At 41.1% G+C, this 23,531-nt stretch overlaps 2 protein-coding genes across 4 annotated transcripts; one reads left to right on the forward strand and one right to left on the reverse strand.

Annotated features, from left to right (window-relative positions):
* Tsc1 (tuberous sclerosis 1 protein hamartin) lies at positions 1-7,514 on the reverse strand. The gene is made up of 3 exons (XM_068766925.1): positions 7,259-7,514; positions 2,202-3,783; positions 1-1,373 (listed from the first exon to the last, which is right to left on the reverse strand). Exons 2-3 carry the CDS (start codon positions 3,771-3,773, stop codon positions 306-308), a joined length of 2,640 nt encoding a protein of 879 aa, XP_068623026.1. The 5' UTR covers positions 3,774-3,783; positions 7,259-7,514; the 3' UTR covers positions 1-305.
* An 887-nt stretch (positions 7,515-8,401) lies between these two features.
* LOC137923705 (apoptosis-inducing factor 1, mitochondrial-like) lies at positions 8,402-18,635 on the forward strand. Of its 3 annotated transcripts, none has more exons than XM_068766951.1 (12): positions 8,402-8,648; positions 9,551-9,585; positions 10,972-11,124; positions 11,470-11,524; positions 12,186-12,496; positions 12,765-12,942; positions 13,277-13,462; positions 13,639-13,770; positions 14,724-14,971; positions 16,026-16,226; positions 17,058-17,336; positions 18,392-18,635. In XM_068766951.1, exons 1-12 carry the CDS (start codon positions 8,570-8,572, stop codon positions 18,461-18,463), a joined length of 1,929 nt encoding a protein of 642 aa, XP_068623052.1. In that variant the 5' UTR covers positions 8,402-8,569; the 3' UTR covers positions 18,464-18,635. The 3 variants fall into 3 exon arrangements, with proteins under 3 accessions (XP_068623052.1, XP_068623051.1, XP_068623053.1); XM_068766950.1 differs by having other exon boundaries at positions 12,186-12,492; positions 12,761-12,942; XM_068766952.1 differs by lacking the exon at positions 18,392-18,635 and having other exon boundaries at positions 12,186-12,492; positions 12,761-12,942; positions 14,724-14,976; positions 17,058-17,168.
* The last annotated feature ends 4,896 nt before the right edge of the window (positions 18,636-23,531 follow it).

Consider the following 23,531-nt stretch of genomic DNA (forward strand, 5'->3'; position numbering starts at 1 on the left):
TTCGATCTTTATTTAATTCAATCCCAATCCAATACAATAAGCGAAAAGGAACTACGTCGGGCGACGACTACAACGTAAACGTTAAACATTTATTACGCAAGTAACATCTCAAGCCGCGGGGACTGCGCGGGTCATCGGAGGCACCAAAGTAACGCAAGCACGTCCACCTGTCTCTCTCTTAGTCTCACTTCAACTCTCGATCCACGTCGGGTCGTCGTGGCGCGCGGTCCTGCGCTCGCGGGCAGCGGCTAGGAGCGCGTGCGGCGCGGCAGCAGGGCGGCCCAGCGGGCGGCGCGCGGCGCGTATTAGCTGCGCTCCAGCGGCGGCTCCTCGTCGTCGCGCTCCAGCAGGCAGCGCACGCGGCTGCAGTCCGCCAGCGCGGGCCGCGCCGCCAGCGGGCCCCCGGAGCCGCCGGCGCGCGGGCCCTCACGCGCCGCGCCACTCGGCGCTCCTGCCAGGATCTCTAGCTTGCGCGCCTCGGCCGTGCGCACGATGCACATCAGCGCTGTGTATTTGTCCTCGAGCGCGCGCTGCCGCGCCGCATGCTCCTCGGCGGAGTGCCGCAGCGCGCGCCGCAGCTCGGCCAGCGCGGCGTCTCGTGCCGCCAGTGTCGTCTCTAGCTCGTGAGCGCGCGCGGTGGCCGCCTCGGCCCGTGCCGCGTTCGTTTCTGCCTCCTGCTCCGCACGCGCCAGGGCGGCGCGCAGGGCCCGCTCCTCCGCAGCGTTCCTCTCGGCGAGCGCACCGCCCGCCGCGCCGGCAGCAGCGCGCGCCGCCTCGCTCAGGCGCGCCTCGCGCTCGGCCAGCACGAGCAGTTCGCGGCGCAGTCGGCGCACGTGGTCAGCGCGCTGCTCGGCGGCGAGCGCAGCGCGTGCAAGCGCCTCCACGTGACGCGTCGCCTCGAACGACTCGCCGCGCGTGCGCTGCAGCTCGGCGGCGTCGATCGCGCGCTGCGCTTCAGCCTCGTGCAGCGCGGCCTCAGCGCGCAGGCGCGCGGCTGTCTCGTCGGCGAGCGCGGCTTCGAGCTGCGCCTCGCGGTCGGGCGCGGCCGGTGCGGGCGGTTGTGCGGGCGGGTCACGTAGGCGTGCGCGCAGCTCGTCGCGCTCCAGATGCGCAGTGCGCAGTTGTTCGCGCAGCGCTGCATTCTGCAGGTCGAGCGCGCGCGCCTGCCGGCAGCGGCCGAGCAGTCGTCGATTGCGCTCGGCGTGCGCCTCGCGTCGCCAGCGCTCGTGCAGCAGCTGCGCGTGCGCGAGCGCGAGCTGCTCGGCCAGCTCGCTGTCGGCGCGCGGCACTCGGCCCGCGTACAGTTCCGTAAGATACTTGTCGAGGCGCTCGCAGGGGGACACGCCTGCACTTGTCACATCGTTCTCGTTCGACTGCAAATGAAGGGTTTGTTGATGTATTGTACCCCAGGAATATCGAAACAATCACACATACAAACTTCATAATGACCGATGCTTGTAAAATGGTAACCAGTATCGGAACGGCACCTTAGCGGAAAATTTGCAGTCTTGATTTTCAGTCTCAATCCAGATAAACCAGCTCCCCAAAAGTGAAAACACAAAGTATTTAGGAATGTTCTTGGATCACATACTCGCTAGAAAGAAATACATACAAGCCAAAAGAGATGGGATGAACCTGAGATACAGAAGGCTGTATTGATTGGATGCTGGCCAGAAATACCACTCTCCAGAAAGCCAGCTCTTGATTTACAAAACGGTGATAAGCTAATATGGACTTACCAAGTTGTGCTTTGGGGTCCTGCCTGTGAAAAGCCAAGATCCAGAAATCTTAGAATGTAGTTCTCAGGCAATGTTTCCAATGCTACAATGGTTTTATTTTTTGTGGCTCAAGGTAGACAAGATTTTTCGCTACTGCAACTATTACTACTCTATTCACAGATTTTTGACATAATGGGCAAGATGCTTTTTGGTCTGTACAAACACTCCGTTAACTGGTTTGACAGTCTTACACCTCATTAGTACTCTTGACACTTTCCACAGTGCGATTGAACAGTACTGTACACTTAATATTCCGTTATGGAGGATTGTAATCCGATAATGAGGTCAAAGCTGGGTGCTGTTTTGTCATTAAAGTATTTGTTTCCAATACCTCAGATACAGTAGCAAGCTCTGGTGGAATTGGCATCTGGTAAGGTTGGAATTATTTGCTGGCATCACCTGAAATGTTGCACACAAAGTTACCTGTTTGCGAACGTCGTCAGTCAGGTAGCGGTACAGGTCTCCGATGAGAAACTCGTAGGGCGCGGGCCAGGTGTCGACCGTCTGCACGGCGGCGCAGCTGGTGCGCGCGGCCGGCAGGCGCGGCGAGCACGAGGCGGCGCGGCGCGGCGCAGGTGTGGTGCGGGGCCGGCGCGCGGCGGTGGGGCGGCGAGGGGCGCGCGCGCGAGGCACTGCGGCCTCCGCGTCCACCCAGGCGTCCTCGGTGCGCGCGCGTGCGGTCAGCTCTAGCACCTCGCGGTCCTCCACGTTGAAGTTCTCGGCGTCCAACGCGGGTGGCGCTCGGCTGGGCTCGGGCCGCGCCACGGCGGCGGGCGGCGCGCCGCCGAACGGCACCGGCGACTCGACAGCGCGCCGCTCGTGCGCCACGCGCGCTAGCCGGCTCGCGAACGCGTCCATGGGCGGCGAGGTCTCTTTGCGCATGGGCGAGGGCGGTTGCGAGCGGCGCCCGATGGCGCGCACGGCCGCCGACTCGCCGGGGAAGCGGAACTGGGCACGGGTCTCCTTGGCCGGGGTGTTCTCGGGCGTAGCTTCGACGGCCGCTTCCGGCGGTTCCGCGGCGTCGGCGTCGTGTGGGAGGGGTGTGTGCGGAGCGGAGTCCGCACCGCAGCGGTCGCCCAGCGGGAACCAGGGTTCAGTGCCGGGCCGCAACGAGGAGGCGGAACGCGCCGCGTGCGCCACGGAACCGGGCACGGGCGAGGCGGGCGGCAGGGCCGGCGGCGGCGCGCTCGCCACGGAGCACGCGCGTTCCTCGCCGCGTTCGCGCGTCTGCACGGAGAGACGGCGGCTCTCGGCGACCACGTCGTGGATCTCGTGGCGCGTCCAGCGCGTGGAGTCAGCCTCGCGCTGACGCGAGCCGGTGACGAGCGCGGGGTGCAGGCGCACAGAATGCAGCAGCGGCGCGAGACCGCGCTCCCAGCAGTCGCGCGCGGGCTGCGCGGCGCACTCGGCGCGCAGCGTGTCGATGAGCGTGCAGGGGTGCGTGGCATAGAGCGCGTGGAAGAGCGCGAGCTGCGCCAGCTGCAGGTGCGCGCGCGCAGGTGGTGCGGGCGGTGGATCGAGCGCGGCAGGGCGCAGCAGCGCGTCGGCCAGCTCGGGCCAGTGCGGCGCAGCGAGCGTGGGCGCGGCGTGCAGCAGCGCGGCCAGCGTGAGCAGCGCGTGCAGCAGCGGCAGTGGCTCGCGCTCAAGGCGTGCGGCGCGCAGTAGCGCGGGCGCGAGCGGGTGCGCGGGCAGTCGGTGCAGCCAGGCGGGACGGCGCGCGACGAGCGGCGCCAGGGCAGCGAGCGCGTGGTGGCGCGCGGGCCGGTCGGCGCGCATCTGTTCGTGCAGCGCGTCGAGCAAGTGACGCGCGTGGGGGTCGGGCGCGCGCGCTAGCAGCTCGAGCGCGCGCGCGGCGCCGGTGCGCGCATGGTAGAGCAGCAGCGCGCGCGTGAGCCAGGGCTCGCGCACGGCGGCGTATAGCGCACCGACTGCATCGGCGGCGTCGCGCGCCTCCAGCAGCGAGAACACCTCGCCGGCCTCGCACGCCGCTAGCATCTCCGACAGCCTGCGCGCGCGACAGGGAATCGTTTATTCATGCCGCCACGATAGTCGCTCCTCAGCTTTCAGTCTCGATTTAAATTAAAATTAAATTAAAAAAATCGGTAAAAAGATGTAAAAAACCAATTTGTATATAATTAATCAAACAACATATAATATGTTAAAACTAAACTGGTAGGTAATGAATGAAAGGAATTAGAGAACTCTTGGTATCTGTATACAACCCGCTTCCTACATGCTCTGCAACATTTAACTATATCTGATGAATGACAATTATCGGGAATACCTGATATTATCTCAGTAAGTGAAAGGGAAGAGAGGTAGAACCCAAACAGTAACCAGCTCAGATATCTCAGCTATTGGTTACCGGTCATTGCTGCGATATACCACACAGTGGAATAGAATACAATTGATGGAAACAGCTGATTGACAGAGAACGAAACAAAAACAAATCAAACCCTTTGTTGTTCCTTTGTACATGTAGCATGAAATCCAAACTCCAATATTTATTTTATGAGCTTGATAATATATTTTAATTTATCTTTTTTTATAATATGACTTCCGTTACTGTGGGCCCCTATATGCCTCATCATATTTCTGGGACAGGGATGTAAACATTTCTATTTTCACTTTCTCTCTTTCATCCTTCACAATTTGTCTATGTTTTCCTCTTTCATTCTTCATATTTTCTATCATTCTCACAGCATTAAGCTTGTTAATATTAAAATATCACGCCCACTATGTGTACAAAAATTTTTAAAAGACCTATTATAAAATGAAGGGTTCTGCAATATTGTAAAATTGACCACAAAATAGAATCTTTGTAATTAAAAATTTGTACCTAATTACCAAAACATAACCTTTAAGCCACAAGCTAGGCCAGTTTCCAATGTCATAGATCATTTTTACTTTCACATAGTAAAAGTTATAACTGCAAAATCTCCATATATCATGCTGAAGAATTTAGGTCCAACAAGACTTAACATAAACTCAATGGGCTTCTAACAAAGCATTGGTTACATAGGGTAAAGAGTCTGCGAAGTATCATACTTGGCATTAATCCCTACATACAACGGACTTGACACCCTCATGGAGTGCATTATAACAAAACATGATTCCTTAACGCTCACAATTAGTTTCTAGACAAAAATAAACTATTAAAAATCCAAAATTCATCTAATTATTATTTCCATTAATATGTATAAAATAATGTATAATATTTATTGAATTATCAAAATTATATTTTTTAAAGTACAAGTATGAGAATTTTTTTAAGCATTAGTGTATTAGAAGACTTCACTTTACCACAGCTAATAACTGTCATTACTGTCTCGGATTCTATATAAAAATATATCTCCATCATCATTATTTAACCTTATAGACACCCCACTGCAAAACAAAAGGCCTCCCCCATAGATATCTAAATATAGCATAATCACCTTTTAAGCACTTTAGCAAATGCAATGTGGTGTTATGGTAGACAAAGGAAACTGCCGCCCATGCTGCTGGAATCTTGTTTGTGAGCAGTGGCAATGTTATATAATCAATGCACAAAGTGTGAATTATACACATAATTGTATCCTGGGAATTTAACCCGCTACTTATGGTTGCAAGTCTCAGTCCTCTACAGCTGGGCTACTGCTATATATAATTATTATTTATCACCAACATTTTCACCATATTAAATAGTACAGGACTTAATGTATACCAGATTATAAAATGTGAAATTTTAAGTGCGTGTTAATATAAAAAACAGAATACTTATAATACATGTACTTACATTACCCTCACAAGCACTTAATTCATAGTTTGTATATTAATATATTGACATAAATAGATAGTGAAATTTCTCTGTATTCAAGAATTAACAATAAGCAATAAATGTCAGGCTGCTTCAAACCCCTCTTATAGGAAATCTATGGGAGAGGTCCATGCCCAACAGTGGACATCCAATTGCTTAAACAATGATAAATTAATGACAGTAGATACATAATAACATCACCATTTGTAAAATATAGTTATTTAGTCTGTTGTATGCACATTAACTCCCCCCATGCCCAATGTGAAAGGGGGGTTGGGCTGGAGTGAATATTTCATATTCATTAACCGCAAAAGATCAATGCTGTATCAAATCCATCTCCCACACATGAGGCAGTACCCAGTAAAGATGAGGAATAAATACCCAATGATACAGAAAGGAATGTACACCTATATAATTTTTCTAAAAAAAAAGGTTTTACTAAAATTAGGGGTCTTCTTTTTCCCTAACTCAACTCTCAGATTTGTAGCAAATGATACAAGAAGGATGCCTATTATTTATAAAGTTACATCATTAAATAAAAACTTAAACAAACAACAACAAATGATTTTATTTTTGGTCGAAACATTTATTAAAAATAAAATTCCAAACCCCACTAAGTCTCTGGTTAGTTGTTCTAAGTAGATGATGCATAACAAACTAATGTAAGCTTTATTTTAGGCTAACAACTATAGATTATTGTAAAGATCTCATAGATTATTATTTCAGATCATTACAATAATTATTATAGCTATTAACTTAGACTTTGAATCCAATGTTAGTCACTTATCAAGCTGAGGCTTGACTCTCCCCAGGCATCAGAAAAGAAATGTTTTTAAAGTGAAAGTCCAAGTTTATATATGTATATCAGTACAGTAATCACAATGGAAAGATTTTTTAAATCATTTGAAGAAGACTATTTGATCCTGGCAGGTTTTCAGCTATGTTAGAAATGTCCTGAAAGGCAATAATTAAAAAAAAAAACCTTAAGCTCTCAAACTTAATCACGATGATTAGGTTGGGTTAGACTTGTAGAGCTCTGCAACCAAATCTGATGAAGATTTTAGACACCTAAAGAGCATTTGTCACAACAGACAAAAAATACAACAAAAAATAACAACACATAGCTTACAATAATTCTATAAAGCATTTTTAAGCAGATTTTTGAAGTTATTAATTTATATAATTGTTATCAATAAATAAACTAATCCTATAACAGTGTTGGAAGCATAGTCTTATCAGAAACTTAAGATTCTACAAAATTGAATGTATTATTTATATACTGTTAAAATTGTTTTAATGTAGTCAGAAGGATATGTGTGATGACATTTCGTAATGGCATTAGTACATGTGGGTAAATATGATTTATCAAAACCTTATTAAAATAAACTATTTAAAACTGTTAAAACCATATTTGTAGTTAATTCACATAAGTGGAATAAGTTATAGCCTCATTTTAACAAATTAAAGTGATAAAGCTTCATTCTTACAAACAACCAGCCGAACATAGGCTTAAAATAAACACCCTTCTATTGCAACACAAAGCATAAATCGTCTGGCAATAATGTTACGACTTTTGTAATTACACATATTGCTTAATTTGTGTAACTACGAACAGAACTATTTGTAGAAACGATTGCAGCGGTGAGGAGCTGCGTGGCCCGGCGGTTTGAAAAAGACTTACCAACTAGCAGCTCGGAGAGATGACCCGTCCGGCACCGACGCTGGAGGAATTTTGATATACGCTCTGTTTCGCTTTATGTAATACAATAATAATGAGGGTATGTTACAAAAAGTAACGAAAAGTACTATATTTCGAGGCTACCCAGGTTTTCTCGTTCTCACTCGCATAAAATAATCATTGGCTTTCAGTGCGACAAATTAAAACGATAAAGACAAATGACAATGACAATCACATATGACGACATTGACAGAGGATTGACACAACGCGGCAAGTGTTGCAGCTGCGTAGCAGAAGCAGACCATTACTGCTTCTTTTCTAAAGACCGCTCCTCCTGTTTTGTAGAATAAGGATAGTGATGAATTTAGTCCAGCATTAGCTATCAATCAAGCCGAGGCTGATTCTCGGCATGTGATTGATCACATCTCGAGTTTCCCAAAATTTGAACGATAAATAACTATTGCACATTGATACAAGTCGAGGTTTCTTTTGAAGAGCCATTCTATCTGGTTATGGATCGTTCATACCAATATCATCACAATAGTCCAGCAAAATGGTTAATATATAGTACCATAACAATTTATACAAAAGACCAATCGAAGACCATGAGAAAGCCTTTGAGGAGATGAGGAGATTTGCTTAATATTATATGACTGGAAGTACAGCTCAGCGGAGTAGTAAGAGAAAGTGGCAGTGAGTTGATCACATAACTCTGGACTTGTATAGTCTACTCCTGATGAAAATCTACGGGTGAAGCCGATGTTTGGCAGTAGACGTCCTACAGCTGAAATGGTGATGATGACGTTGATTCAATGTCCCATGTCCTATCCCGTGTCGGGGCTTCCGGTGGGGCTCTCAAGCTTGATTACTAAATTGGATGATTAGACTAAGCGCATTTAAAACTTTCCCACCTCAAATACCCAGAAACTCTATACCTACCTGACTAAGGCAAAAAGTCAACTTCGGTCACGAAATATGAAATAAATTTGCAGGGGAAAAAATTCAATCCCTTCATACAATATATAGCCCTCTATATTATTATTAGGAATAGTTAAAATTTTAAGCTAATGTTTTTGGAATTTGTTTATTTTATTGGTCCGTTCGTGAACAAATATAGCAACACCGGCAATTGGTAATCATTGATCAGTATGTTAAAAATTTCAGATTTAAGCGAATAACCTGCAAAATAACTATGAATATTGTATTTTCTTCGTTTACATCAAATATGTATGGACAGAAGTAATTATCTCATAGACCTGTTGATGGAAGAAGTGTCGTTGATTTACTATTTCAGTTTATATTCCTAATAAAAATATGTTAAGAGCCGTTTCCAGTATTTACATTGAGAGCCAGGCTCTGGCGGCAGCGAGACGTGATTTCTTTAAATCCCTTCGTAAGTTAAATTCGTCAATAAAATTGTCCCCCGTTTCTTCAGCGAAATCGGAATTATTGTAATACAATTTTTACGAAAGGACTGTTTAGACCAATTGATTTGGTTACATAAATCCTGTATTTTATTTTAGTTAAATTTTGGTTCTTCGTGAGGGAAAAAATCATTTAATTTTTATTTTTACTTCATTACAGCAATATACAATTATAAAATAAAATTAATCACATTATATATTTTTTTGCAACATATTTTAAATTATTATGACATACATACTATTAAAATTGTCGAACAACTGTTAATAAAAAAGGCTCCTCCAGCTGCAGATCAGAATAGGGAAAACTTGCTTTATAGTTTAACACTATGTCTTCCAAAAATTGTGGGGCTGTATGATACAATTGTTGTCATGAACAAGAAGTGCATGGTTTCCACTCCAAAACCTTAAGGCCCCAGGGGCCATCTTTTCTGAGTACTATATGTCCACTATCATGTTCCAATCTGTGTGCATTCAAATTAACTTTCATTTGTCAACCAATATCCTCATTCCAGATTCAATCTCATAAGGAAATCCCAAGCATAGCTCTCTCTGTGACTAGTTGTGTGAATGAGCTTGCCAATGGGATCTGAACTGTCTCTGTACCATAACTTATTAATGTATTGGTTGTAAACCTTCACCTTTACATATTGAGGGGTATTGAATGAGATGTTTCATGGTTTCACAATTGCTTCCCAGCTAACCTGTCATATAAAAACTCTTAACTACAATAAGGAAAAAATTGGTAATCTTTCAAACTGTAGGAGACATCCCAACTTACTAATGGAATTAACAAAATTTTACATTATTAGTATTGTAAAGTTGTGTACATATAGCTGTAATGATATTTATGCTGTAATTGTATTATTTTCAGGCACCACAGCTTATGCTGGATTATCCACAAACCAGGTAATTTTATTTTTATTAATGAAAATTAATGGTAAGGGTATTGAAATATGTTTTTATCATTCTTAATCTGTACAATTTTCATGCAAGCAACCAAGGAAAATTAGGAAATACAAAACGGTAATCACTTCAAAGTTATTTATTAAATTAGATAAGTTTTAGATTGAAGATTTCACATAGTTTGCCAGTCATGCTTTTTATAAGTAGACGCAGATAACATTAGATTGATAATTGTACCACTATAAACATTTTGCATGCATTACTGTGTGCTAGCATTCTTTTTTATGTACACCATTCTGTCACACATGTCCTTCAGTGCTCCCTCTTTTTTTTTTTAATGGCCCTTGCTATTAGGGGCCTCTCATACCCCTATTTATGGTGGGACAGGGACTTTATTGGCAATTTAATTTTTTCACAAAATTTTTTATTTTCTCTCTCTTCTTTCATACTTTACTTTCTCTTTCGGTCTATTATCTATCTTTCATGCCACATTTCTGCTATCTTTCCCTTTTACTCTGTGACCTTTCATTCCTCCCTTATTACATGTTACATTTTATCTTTATTTCTTTTTGTTTACAGAGTGCTCCCTCTCAAATGACTTTCATTGTTAGCTGTAAAGTAGAAATTGTAATTGCTTATGTAATGAAAATAGTTATATGATTGGCTAAGATAGGTTTGGTATAAAAGCAAGGTTTCATTAAATAAAATTGAATCTGTTCTTATTTGAGTTTTACTTTCAACTCGAAGAAACAGTCTCCTAAGTTTTTGCATCCTCTATTCATAGCGACATGAAAGGTCCACTAGGATTTCTCGAATAGTTATGTTGGATCATGTAAGGCTAACCCCAATGAAAAATAGTTCAGTGCCACTAGTGTAATAAGCCTGCAGAGACAAACATGAAACGAGAAGACCAATAAAGTTTCCAATAGAGTTTTTTTTATATCTGTCATTAACTGTTGTATTCAAAGCAAATGAATTACTCGTTGCTCATCAATTTAAGTAGCCTAAAGTTACTAAACAAAAGACAAGACATGTCTAAATATAATTTTTGAAAATTTATGTCTATCTCCTCCCATATAGCTTAAATTTCCTAAAAAATGGCCCTGAAAGTTCTTATTACACTTCCAAAACATTTCTGCATCAAGAAGTAGGCTTTTAATATATTATTCAATTATTACTTAAAGAAGAGTAAGTCAACATTTTTCTAGAATTATTAAATAATGTAAATATATTTCCTGCATCAGGAAATTTTTATTTCAGTGTCAAATTATTGGAGTTAAGTGGTTAATACTCAGAGAATAAAATTACTGATCTATTTTCAATATGTTATTCAAATATTACAAGGAGTAAATGTATTGTAAATATTGTTAAGAATGTTTTGTATTGCAGACTGTGTTGTCGGAGGCCAGTAATGTAAAACGGGCGCCCGTGTCCACACCGCGCCCATCAGAGCCCACACCGCCACCTCCTCCACCGCTGCCACCTCCGCGGCTGGGATGGGTCGCTGCAGCAGCCATTGCATTCACAGCTTCTGTTGGAGGGGTACTCTATAAAGTCTATTGCTTTAAGTTTGTTGTTTGGTGCAAGGTGACCTATTATAATATTAACTAATTGTCAATAAGACATCTTCAACAATTTTTTATTTTTTTTTTAGTATATATGGGTTTTATTAAAAGCATGATATGGCCAATATAGAGACCCTATTGTTAGAGAAACAGATGCGGGTGTCGCTTGGGGGGTAAAAAAGGTGGCCCTGTACCTGCATTCGGTTACCAGTCTGATGATCATTGATTGTCTCATTAATAATTACTTTATTTACATTGTCATCTTGGTTATATGTTTACTTCAGCTGTGAGAAGACTACAGAATTATTTTACCTGTCCATAGGTATATTTCCTCCGCAAGTTGAACACCGGTGAAGAGCCAAGCCTCCTGACAGAGAGTGAGTATATCACACAATATAACCATGAATAGTTGCACAAATTCCAATTTAATGCTTAAATTTTTAAGAGATCTGACATACAAATTCTTCTGACAATTAAAAATGAATTTTGACGGTTAGTGTATGTCCACTCTGTGTTTGGCACTAATTGGTGTAACATTACTCCTGAAGATGCCCCGTGGAGGGGTGAAACACGTGTTGAGTGATTTGACGGTGGCAGCTGTGTAGTTCGCATTCTTTGCCGCATGCGCATTTGTCACGACTACCACTGCATGTGCGGAAGTGACTAAATATTGGTCCTTTTCTTACTTATGTCCAGTCTTTGGTTTCTAAAAATGTAAATAAAAATAGAAAGGTGGTCCTTTAGTTAATTTTTGTAAGAGGTTTTCATTGGGGAGGCTCCTTTAGTTTTGCTTTGGCCCTCTTGGTAAATCTGGTAAGAAAGCAGGAAGTAGTTTTATGTCACTATTATTATGTCCATTATTATGGCAGCCTTATGAAAGGATCTAAAAGTGCTTACGAAATTATGGGAAACCTCATGTTATTTGAAGCCATTTAAAAGAGATATCTAAGACTTTCTTGTGATGGAAAATGCTAATTAATAGACTATTTTATGAAGTTGTGCAATGTTTGAAGTCCAAAAATATATTGAATGTTCCAGAGAAACAAACGAACCAAACCGAAACCATTCAAGAGATAGAAGAGTCTCCTATTCCAGCGAGCCCAGAGTCTTTACCCAAGAAGATAGACTTCCTGGTAGTGGGAGCTGGAACAGCAGCTTTTGCAGCTTTACGGGCGCTGCGCAGCCTCAAACCTGATGCCAGCGTGCTGCTGGTGGGAGACGAGAGAGCCCTGCCTTACATGCGGCCTCCACTCACGAAGGAGCTGTGGAGGGAACCTGACTTAGCTGAAAGGATTGCTGATCCTGATACATTGATATTTTCACAATGGAACGGAAGGAAGAGGAGGTTAGTGCTGACACTATGATATAGTGGATGCTTCTAGATATATTGCTAGAAGTATAATTGCATCATTCAGTGTTTGCATTGATAATTTTGTTAATATTAAATAATTGACTATGAGAAATGGTCTGAATTAGTTTGTATTTGTAGTAACTATCCATATATTGATTTAGTTAAAATGACATGTGATTCTTTTATATAGAATACGTCAATTTTTTATCATGCCCAAGAATTCTTGCTTGAATAAAGTTTGCATGTGTGCATGTGGCTGCAGGCTGGCGTATGAGCCGAGCATCTTCTACACGCCCACGGAGCAGCTGCGAGAAGGTGAAGCGGGAGCGGGCGTGGCGCGTGGGTGGCGCGTCTCCGCGCTGAACGTGGAGCGCCACGAGGCTACTCTCACGGCCGGTGGGAGTTCCACCACCATCGTTTTTAATAAATGTCTCATTGCCACCGGTAAGGATTCCTCTTGTTGTTACACTTGTAGCTATATCATCTTTTTCTTTTCAGACGTCCTCTTCTGGATTCAGCCTATCCCATAGATTCGCAATGAGATCTCTTGAATGCGACCAGTGTCTTGATACTGTTACGTTAAGCTACTTAGGAATCGTGTGAAGCTTATTTGTAGCTACTACACTAGAAGCTGCAAATAGAACAGGACACCGATTTGATGTTGTAGATTAACGGTTCAAAGTTACCAGGGCGTAGAGGGCGCTGTTGGATCCACATTTGGATCTTGTCTTTAGCTGTCATTCGTCTCCAAACGATAAAATAAAATGTGTGTGTACAGGGTCGCGCAGTGTGAGGTCAGAGGCGCTGCGGGCAGCGCGAGGAGCTGGTCTGTCGCTGGCAGCGCGCACCGCTCGCGACGTGGCTCGACTGGCTGAGCGGGTTCGGCGCGCGCCTGCAGGCCGCGTGGTGCTGCTGGGCGGCGGCGCCCACGCCTGCGAGCTGGCTGCAGCCCTCGCACACGCGTGTAAGCACCGCACTATTTTATCACATTATTATCTACGATGCCACGTGCTATGGCCTCCACATTAGAGCATTCACTTTGTGGTCTTCCGGAATTCTATCTATAATTACTTCAATCGATTTTAAGTGAAAAATAAAGTAGATGTAGAAAGAATAATCTTAGAAAATTGTTGGTTGCAGTACAGGATAGTGGGAAGACGGTGGTGCAGGTGTACAAAGAGGAGTGGCCGCTGGCTGATCAGTTGCCGCAGTACCTGGCGGCTGATGTGGCACGGCGCCTGCGCCGTCTCGGCGTCACGCTGCTGCCCAACAGTGAGTTGCAGCATTAACACAAACATATGTAGCGCAATCCTGTTAGAGTCCATAATTTTTGTAAATGGGGGGTAATGTGGAACTTCTAGGTATAAATAAAATACACTCCTGTGTGGATGGAGACGCGATGATGACTCCTACCCACTACACTGAACAATATAATAAATTTCCATTTCTGTCTGTTTGAAAGTGTACTATTAATTGGTCACTGTGTAACTCTTTTTCTAAATTCATAGTATTCCTAAGACTTCAGTAAAATCGGGCAGTGCTCCGATGTAAAGAGGATGACAGGTATGTATTGCTCAGAGGTAATTAAAACTTTACAAGGGGCACCAGATACCACTTGTACTGTGTCAACAAGCTCTTCCCAAGATATCTTTAAATTGAAAGGAAATTTCCCCTTTCTCAGCATACACGAACTTCTCTCTTTAGTCGCTTTCAATAAACAGAGTATACTTTACTGTTCTTTACTAGTGTTTTCAAGTGCAGGGTCTTTGTTAAAACAAGAGCAATTAGAACGTGAACTTGATAGGAGTTTAACCTTTTCGCTTTAATATAAAAATTATATATGTTATAATACATAGAGGGGCGTAAGAATGCTAGAAAGCCTAAGGCTTGGCACGTAAAAGGTTAAAAAATACTGTAATAGAACATCTTATCTTGCGCAGGCGCAGTTGACGAATTGTGGCTGTTGAAGGATATTTTGACCCTTGAGTCAATATTGTGTAACTTGACCTGAGACAATTAGAAGCTCAGCTGATATTAATTTTATTTGGTACTTTGGAAATACTCATCTAACCTAAAAAAAAAGTTTTAATTACCCTTTACATTGTGTACACTGTAATTTATGCATACAGCGTGCGTTATGAAATTCCGGATACAAAATAGAAACGCTGATGCTAGCAGGTCAATATTTTGACGGGGCCATTAAAAGTTTGCCAAATCTCTTGCAGCTGAGGTGATCGACAGCAGCGTCAGTTCAGATAGGGTGCAACTAAAGCTATCCCGGACTGGTGGTGAAGAGGGGAGAGCATTGCTGGATGGAGTGGGGGGAGAGGTGGTGAAGAGCGAAGATTCAGGGCTGGAGGCGACCTTAGTGGTGGAGTGCTTGGGTAGCGAACCCAACACGGAGGTGGCGCAGGCCGCTGGCCTCGAGGTGCACCCGGAGCTGGGCGGCATCGTCGTCAACGGCGAGATGCAGGTACCGTAAGTTTTTAACTTTGGTTTTATTTCAAATGGACACGCAAACAGCATAGTTTATTTTAATTATGTTCATTATAATAATGCTAGCTATATCTACAGGCTAATAACTGAATAAAGCAAAAAACAATATTAAATAGCGCATTAAATAGTTGAGCTATATTTACTTATTAAGTAAATAAAGAAATAAAACATAACACAACAAAATGTAAACTTGTAGTATTCTGGTGGGAAAGAGACGAAAGTGAGGTGATGAATGAAAGGATTAGGAAAATATGATAGAATTTATGAAAAATAAAATATGGATAAATGACACAGAAGAAAAAGAGATGAAAAGAGAATAATAAAATTTGAAAACAAAAATATACATTTTGTAAAAATAGTCCGTCCGTACCCAAGTTAGGAAGTATGAGAGACCTCCAGCAGGGGCCATAAAAAACTGTTTTCTTATAGTCCATCGCCATATTTGTTTATTGGAAGCGTTTCATGGCGATTCAGTCAAGATTTTCTTGATCTGTTCATCGCACGGTGATCTGTTATCCTGCTTGTTACATACCCCTGTACTGTACTCTGGACTAAAAGTATCTCCATGGCGTTGTTTTTCTTGTTCTTATGATTGCTGAGAGGTAGGCGTTATTAGATGAGCTCCTGGGGAATGGAGACATCAGTACAGCTCTTATTTCATGTTATACGCAGCATTCTTTGCCAGTAATTTTTCACTATTAACCTTTTTTTATCAAGCAACACCGGAGAGATTAAGGATTTTACAGAGTAATCTTTGATCGATTTGAATTTTTATATGAGTAAATTTCATATTGATTCAAGGATTTTATCACAGAAGCATATATACCTTTGTTTTAAGAATTTATATTATATTATGTTTTCTTCTCCTTCTTTGCTTCCTCATTACTGAGGATAGTTCTCACACATATTTCTGCTACCAACAGTCCAGCTTGTAAGCTTCTCGGTGTAATGTAACCAAAGAAATGAATTATGTATTAGTGTGTGTGTTATTGTGGTGTGAAATAAATGCTTATATTATGTCACATGTGTAGGCACGGACGGACGTGTTCGCGGCGGGCGACGTGGCGTGCTACTTCGAGCCGGCGCTGGGGCGGCGGCGCGTGGAGCGCCACGACCACGCGGTGGCGTCTGGCCGCCTGGCCGGCACCAACATGGCGGCCGCAGACCCTCCGCGCGCCTACACGCATCAGCCCATGCTCTGGAGCGACATTAGCCCCGACGTTGGACTCGAGGTGAGTGCTTCACTCCTGATAAACTCCACGATATAAACACTACTGCTGACTTTCACCAGCTTCTAGAACTTAGTAAACATCTTGTCAACCCCTCTCCTTTTTCCTTTTTTCTGTTAACAGTTGCCCACTGAAAGGCACAGGCCACCTCCATAAACCGTCACGGTGACCGGCCTAGCGTTATCCGCATCAAGCGTTTTTTCCTTAACTATGTTGTCCGACCTAGTGGGAGAGGAAGAAGGGCGGGTGACGCCTTCAACCCCTCACAAGGGTAGAATTTCCAAAAATCCACTAGGAAAAAGAAATATCCCTATCAAATTTCTAGTCTCTAAACCAGACGGTACCATAAATATCGTGATCAGACTATATCAGTACATAGGTGGAAATATATCTAAAAGTGGTTGTGTGTCATCCGATAGAAGGTGCTTAAGCCTTAACATTTTTAAGTCCGGATGAATTTTAAATAATTCTAGTTCAATTTAAAGTACGTAATTAAAATTCAGTATGGAAAAAATCATTTTTTGACAGTTGAACTCAGTGTTGCAATATTACCAAGCACAAATCGCTACTACCACATATGATTATTGAAAAAATACAAAAATAGGTATAAAAATTAAAAGCAATTGAATAGTTATTCCTCTAAATTTGTTTTCGTCTCTAAATGTAGGTAATATTAATTTTTTTTAATACATTTCTATTTATCTACATTACTTGTTTACACCAGTTTTATTTCAGATTGCTGTATTTAAAGATTTGTTATTGTATGAGTCAAGCTTTAAATAAATAAAAATAAAATATTTGCTAGAATCAAAAACTGTTTATGTCTCGTCACAGGCGATCGGTGTGATTGACTCGCGGCTGCCGACGGTGGCGGTGTTCTCCGAGGACGCGGTGACAGATGTGACGTCATCAGAGACCGAGCAAGCGGATACGAAGCGAGCGGCCGTCGCGGCCGAGGCGAGCCCGGCCGCCTCCCCTGCGCCGGTCACAACCTCCGCAGCTGCTGAAACGGAGCGCAACTACGAGCGTGGCGTGGTGTTCTACCTGCGCGATAAGCGCGTGGTTGGAGTGCTGCTGTGGAACCTCTTTAATCGGATGCACGTTGCCCGGCAGGTGAGCATTTCCATGCCACTTCACACCAACCCTGAGATTTTTAGCTCTAATCACTTATAAGTTGGTAGCAGCCCTCGTTGTTTTGAGTTGGAAGGATGCCGTTATAGGTGGGGTTAATCTGATTCTAATTTCTGACAAATTAGCCTCAATAAATGTCCTTTGTGCTTAATAATATAAAAAAATGAATAATTTAAATCGCTGTGTAACCTTGCGACGGTGATGGTTCCTCGACTTGTATATAATCGTATCAGCCCAGTGTCAGAGACAAGTCCTTCGTAGTCTAAGGAAATAGCAAAGGAGGATCTCATTTATTGAAGTTGCAACTGATCAGCGTGATATAGTCTTGGGTCAGAAAACATACATACTTTATACATCAAACACACATTCTTCATACAAACATACACACATTATAAATACAAACTTCATTCGCACATATGTCATACATCAAACTTTATACATAGATACTAATACATACACCTTCATACATACAATTTCCATTTATACATACTTCATACATACATATCCATACGTACAATTCCCATTAATGCATACTTCATACATATATCTTCACATATGCAATTTCTATTTAAACATACTTCATGTATACATTTTCATACATTCAATTTCCATTTATACATACTTTATATATACATCTTCAAACGTACAATTTTCATTAATGATTACTTCATATACACAAGCTTCATACGTACATAGTTATACATATATACATCTTAACCTATTTACATATTTACCTTAGCATAGTTTTTAATGTTTTCGAACTACAAGAAAGATGTTTGCGTGGTGTTTCTTTAAATATTTAGGAAACCAACGATGCTTCGGTTTCCTACTTAATTATTAACATTAACCACGCAAAGTGCCATTATTTAAAGTATTCATAGTAAAAGCGGGACTTCCCCGCAATTTTGTTGGTCTATTACAACACTAGACGATCAGATGTACTGTGTGAAATCGTGGTTGTTTACTTTTCCCCCGCATGATGTCTCGTGAAGTAAATTCGAGTACGTTGTCTGTAACAGCTGATTGGTGTCCACCAGGTACTGAAGCAGGGCGAGTTCGAGGACCTGTTCGAGGTGGCCAAGCTGTTCTCGCTGCACGAGGACGACTGAGCGCCTTCCGCCCCCCTCTGTAAATAGTAACGATAGAGCAACCCGACGCACACCGCTGCATTTATACAGGTCGCCGCGCACACGCACAGACTCCGCGCTCTGCATTTACTGTGACCTTATGTGTACTTATTTGTATACTTGGTAAATGAAATAAAGTACATACCCGCCGCAACTCTCTCTTATTGTATATCTACCTATAAAGCATACTTGATCATTTTCCTAAGGGTAGTAGGAGAATGAGAGGCAGTTGGAGATGGAAGAGGAGTGACAAAGAGAAAAAATGAACTGTTTAGCAGCAATTGTATCTTTTATAGATCGGATACTTAAATAAATGATGTCAATTATAATTTTCTTTGTGTTATTCTGAATATACGTAATAAAAGAAAATAAACCGAGATATATATACAGGGGTTATTGGTTATAGATGGAAAAGCTTTGTCAGTCTAAATCTTCTATACTTATTTTCAATCACCCCTGTATAAAGCGACCCATTAGGATATGTTATGTGTGATGTGGAAAAACGTTTATTAAATAATTAACATAATTTGTGCTCGGAAAATGATTAACGCGCCTGCCTACGAGGGGTTGCGCATCGAATCCTGGTTCAAATCCGACTCCCCGAGAACTGTATCGGCCGCGCGCGCACGTGCTGCGCCTTAGCTACTTGCCAAGGCGCAAGCAAGAGCGCATATAGTGCACGCAGTGCGAGTGAGCGAGACGAGCAAACAGTTCTGCGTTGTGACGACGTCCGCGGGAACTTTCACATATGGCGGCTTTTTATGTAGCAATATTATTACATATGTTAATTAATTTATTTTTCTGTTGCAATGTGACAGACCAGTAACATCTGTCAGTACAAAACCTGCAGGAAGGTCGTGTCCTTCATAAAAAGCCTAGTTCGAAAGTTCGTCAAGCTACTTTCACAACTCTCTCTGACGAGCTTTTCAGAGTACTTTCTTTATTGAGAGGTCACTATCCGAAGCGAGTCTGTCCTTTGGGTTGGTGTTACACAGGATGTTATTTAGAAGTGTGTAGATATTTTGCAGACGAATAGTGAGTTAGTCTATACAAATAGTTTTTAGATGGGCACCACGGTTTGATAATATTTTAGTTTTTCAATTACAGCAAAATAACCGGTTTCCTGTCAAATATCTCTTTTTAAACGGTTTTATTTAGTTCGACCCGTACGGAATTTATTTGGGTCAAAATTAGAAATTGAAATTTAAGCACCTTCCCGTTGTCAGATTTGATTGATCTGAAATTTGTTGCACACATTTAATTTAGATGACAATACAATATAATAAAATCAATAACATTATAAATCTAAGATGGCCGCCGATACAAAATGGCGGATTACATATTTTTCCTCAATCCCCTCAATATGGGTATCAAATGAAAGGGCTATACCAGTAAAACACGTTGATTATGTCAACATTTAATTTTCACAACCACCAATATGGGTCTCAAAAAACCGTGTAACTTAAAAGTTTTTTTAAATGTATTTATTTGAGTTATTTGTTAAATAAAAAACATAACATAAGATTACAATATGTCTATTTTTATTATATTATTTTTAAAATAAGCACATAACCCACAATAGAATTAAAGTAATCTAATTTTACTAATAACAAAAACAATCGTGTTCTAACCAAAAGAAACAATATAAAAAAGTCTTATTAAAAGTTTTATATACTTCAGTGCGTCTTTACAAAAACGTGCTAAAAACGATTCAAATTATTTAGAAAAGTAATTCGTCTTCTCTTTCTTTTGACGCCTAAAACAAGATACGCCCGTAACTGGCAGAGTTAAAAGGCCGAAAAGTCGGAGAGATTGTTAATGATGAACTAGAGGAATTCGTAAAGTTTAAATCAAAGTTTATTCAATATCAATTTACTGCTTTTTTCTCACTGATGTTCGACAAACGTACGTACGAAGACAAGCCTGCGCGTCTTATATTCTCGGTTGCAGTACCGAGTCTCATTTTACGATAAAATCTCGCGGGCTTTATTAATTTTATTTTTAGGTTCTTTATCACAGACAAACCCTTTCAATCTATTCCACGCATAAGAGTCCAAGGGAGTCAGGGTTAGCGAGGTTAAATATATATATATATATATATATATATATATATATATATATATATATATATATGTATATATATGTATATATATATATATATATATATATATATATATATGTGTGTGTGTGTGTATGTGTTACAAAATAATCAAATAGTTTATTGGATGACATGCCTTCTCCTTCAATATACTTTTAATATGCGTTATGAATTTTATTTTTAAAATCTAATTCCGTTTATTACAAATGAATTAGAAATCATTAGCAGTCGAAATTATGGTAGAGTCTCTTATTTCACAGAACCTTTTAAATAAACTATGGATGTATTTTTTTAATTTGTTTTAGATTGGCCAACGGAATCAGTTAAATTTTGAAAGTGGTCTGTGAGAAAAAAGTTTGGGAATTTCTGGTTTAGAGCTAGCGAATCAGCGGTTCGCATTGGTTAAATTTTTGTCTGCAACTAATCTAAACTTTCTCGGACTGTTACTAGTTTTTCATCAACTTCCCGGGAGAACAACGCGCGATCGCAATCGAAGTGTAGTTTTTTTTTTAGTTTGAATTTAAAATCTGGATTCTGCCATCGAACATCCTTTATAACCGTGTGTGATTTTTATCGTAACGCATTCAACTACTGGTTGCAAGTGAAGAAAACTGTAAAAGACCTCGTGGACGGTCATCCACCAGCTGATTTGATGACGACTTTCAGTAATGAAAAAAATATTGAGAACCATTTATATTTATATTACTATAGATTAGAATAATCATACATAGCTTATAATTATCCTATATATCTTAGATTAGTTGTCATCAAGGCTGAGCCTCCAGAAGGATGGTTTTTTTATGACTCCCGTTTTTGAGGGCTTTTTGTTCCCCCTGCCTTGTGCGGGACAGGGACATTCCAAATTCGTGTAAAACGTTCTCTTTCTCCCTTCACGTAATCCTTTATTGATTCCTTTTACGCTTTACATGATCTGTAAATCTTCTTTCTTGCTTCTCCTTCCTTCCATCATCTACAGTCCTAGATCACAATTTTTAACATTTATTAATTCGGATTATTTTCTATCACAGACTATATTTATTTTACTTATTTACATTTCCTTAGTTATCTTAATATTTTTTCTTAAAGAAAGTTCATATTGTTTTTATTTATTTTGTCGACTTTAGCAAATGTTACCCTTTTTATATTTCTGAGTGTGGTTTCTTTTTTTCAGAGTCTGCACGACTTTTCTGCCGAATTCTAGGAATGGTGGGCGCAGGTTGTCGTCGCTCATGAAGGAGGCGATATTTCCTTCCTTTACCTTTCCTCCTAACTCAACCTCAAGATGAAGGCGGACGAGGAGTGAGCTCTCTGGATGCCATCGAGAGTCGCGACAAGACAAGAGTTGAGATTGTTGAATTTCGAGTTTTTTTTTAACTTACCACAGACGAAATAAAAATATAATTTCATTCTAAATTACTGCGGACCTTTATTTTCTTTTTATGGTTATTAACAATAAGCGAACGATAATGAACGTATATTCGTTGTGAACGTACCTTTTTTGATCCAAGATAAGGGTTTTTATATATCCTGCTTAAATTGGGCGAGGTAGCGACAAAGCTTTTCAGAGTTCTGTGAAATAAGCAAAGTTAAGTCGCTACCAAAACCCTATTTATATTGGCTGTCAGGATTACGCGGGGGATGATGCTTTATTGATTTCGATATGGACGCTTTGGATATCGGCAGTTGCAAAAAAATACTTGTACATACATATACACATATCTATATATGTATTAACGCGGAAAAGGTATTATATTAATACGAATAATTAATAAATGATACACAATTTCCTGTTTTAGAGAGCAAGGAAGTGTTTTTCTACCTTTTTATATATATTTTTTAAAAGCTCTCAGTGATTTAGAGCATCTAATTGGTTCTGGTAGCTCATTTCATAACCCGCTGTCAGGTTACGGAACTACAGTGAAAGATTCCTCCATAAACATAGTACAACGAGCAGGCATAGTCAATTTCAAGTTCTCCGATGATCTAAATTACTTATCGTGTGAGTTACAAGAAAAGAAATCTAGATTTAAGGTAAAAGTGAGTAAGCGGGTTATTTTAAGTTATGGTAAAGTTCTTTTAAAGAAATAGCAATTATAAAATAAAACATTTATATCACGGACAAACACAAACAGAACTTTCTTTCGCAACTGATACTAATTGCAAAGCCCTATCGGATACAATCGCTCGCTTTTATAAATAATGTCGTTGCGGTTTCCAGGTGAAAGTTTTTATAAGTAATGTCTGCACTACTACTTCTTTGAATATTATATTTTGTTTTGATTTAATGTCGTCTGATCTATCTTTCTACAATGTTATATATAGTAAATTTAACTATACAGATCTATAAACGAACATGTAAGAAAACCAATGTTTATATGGTAATTTTTAATGTACATTTAACTTAGCGCTGGTGCACTTAAATAAATAAATAACAAAAAATAAAATATCTCAAAGTTTGGCAATGTTGTTCGCACTGAAGACAAAAGACTTAACTTAAAACTTGGCTAATGATGTTTGAATATTTAACTGAGATAAGATCTGTGTCTTAACTGGAGCCGCATGAGAGAATTAATAACAGCTGCAGTTTATATAAGTTGCTAAGTTAGATTCTTTGCTATTAAAAATAACTTCTATAAATAAAGGAGCAACTAATCTAGTCGACACATATTCTCCAAACGAGGAAGAAGAAATAAAAAACAATTAAGTCTGAGATAATGAGACAGGTGAGTTAATGACATTAGGAGTTGGAAAAGTCTCCGGACAATTATTTCTTACCGAAGCAATTATACGTAGCAAAACTAACTTGTCGCCATAGATAATTGGAATAGTTGTAGTTCAATCGGATAGAAATATAAAAGATAATTGGATATAGACGACTAAACTTTAAATATTTTACACCTATTTACAATGAACCTTTATAAAGTTATCACTCTGTAATGTATATTTGTTTCG

Source organism: Battus philenor, unplaced genomic scaffold (genome assembly GCF_028537555.1).
Source record: "Battus philenor isolate CCGP_79_NKW_IND1 unplaced genomic scaffold, ilBatPhil1.0.hap1 SCAF_22, whole genome shotgun sequence".
Taxonomy (NCBI): domain Eukaryota; kingdom Metazoa; phylum Arthropoda; class Insecta; order Lepidoptera; family Papilionidae; genus Battus; species Battus philenor.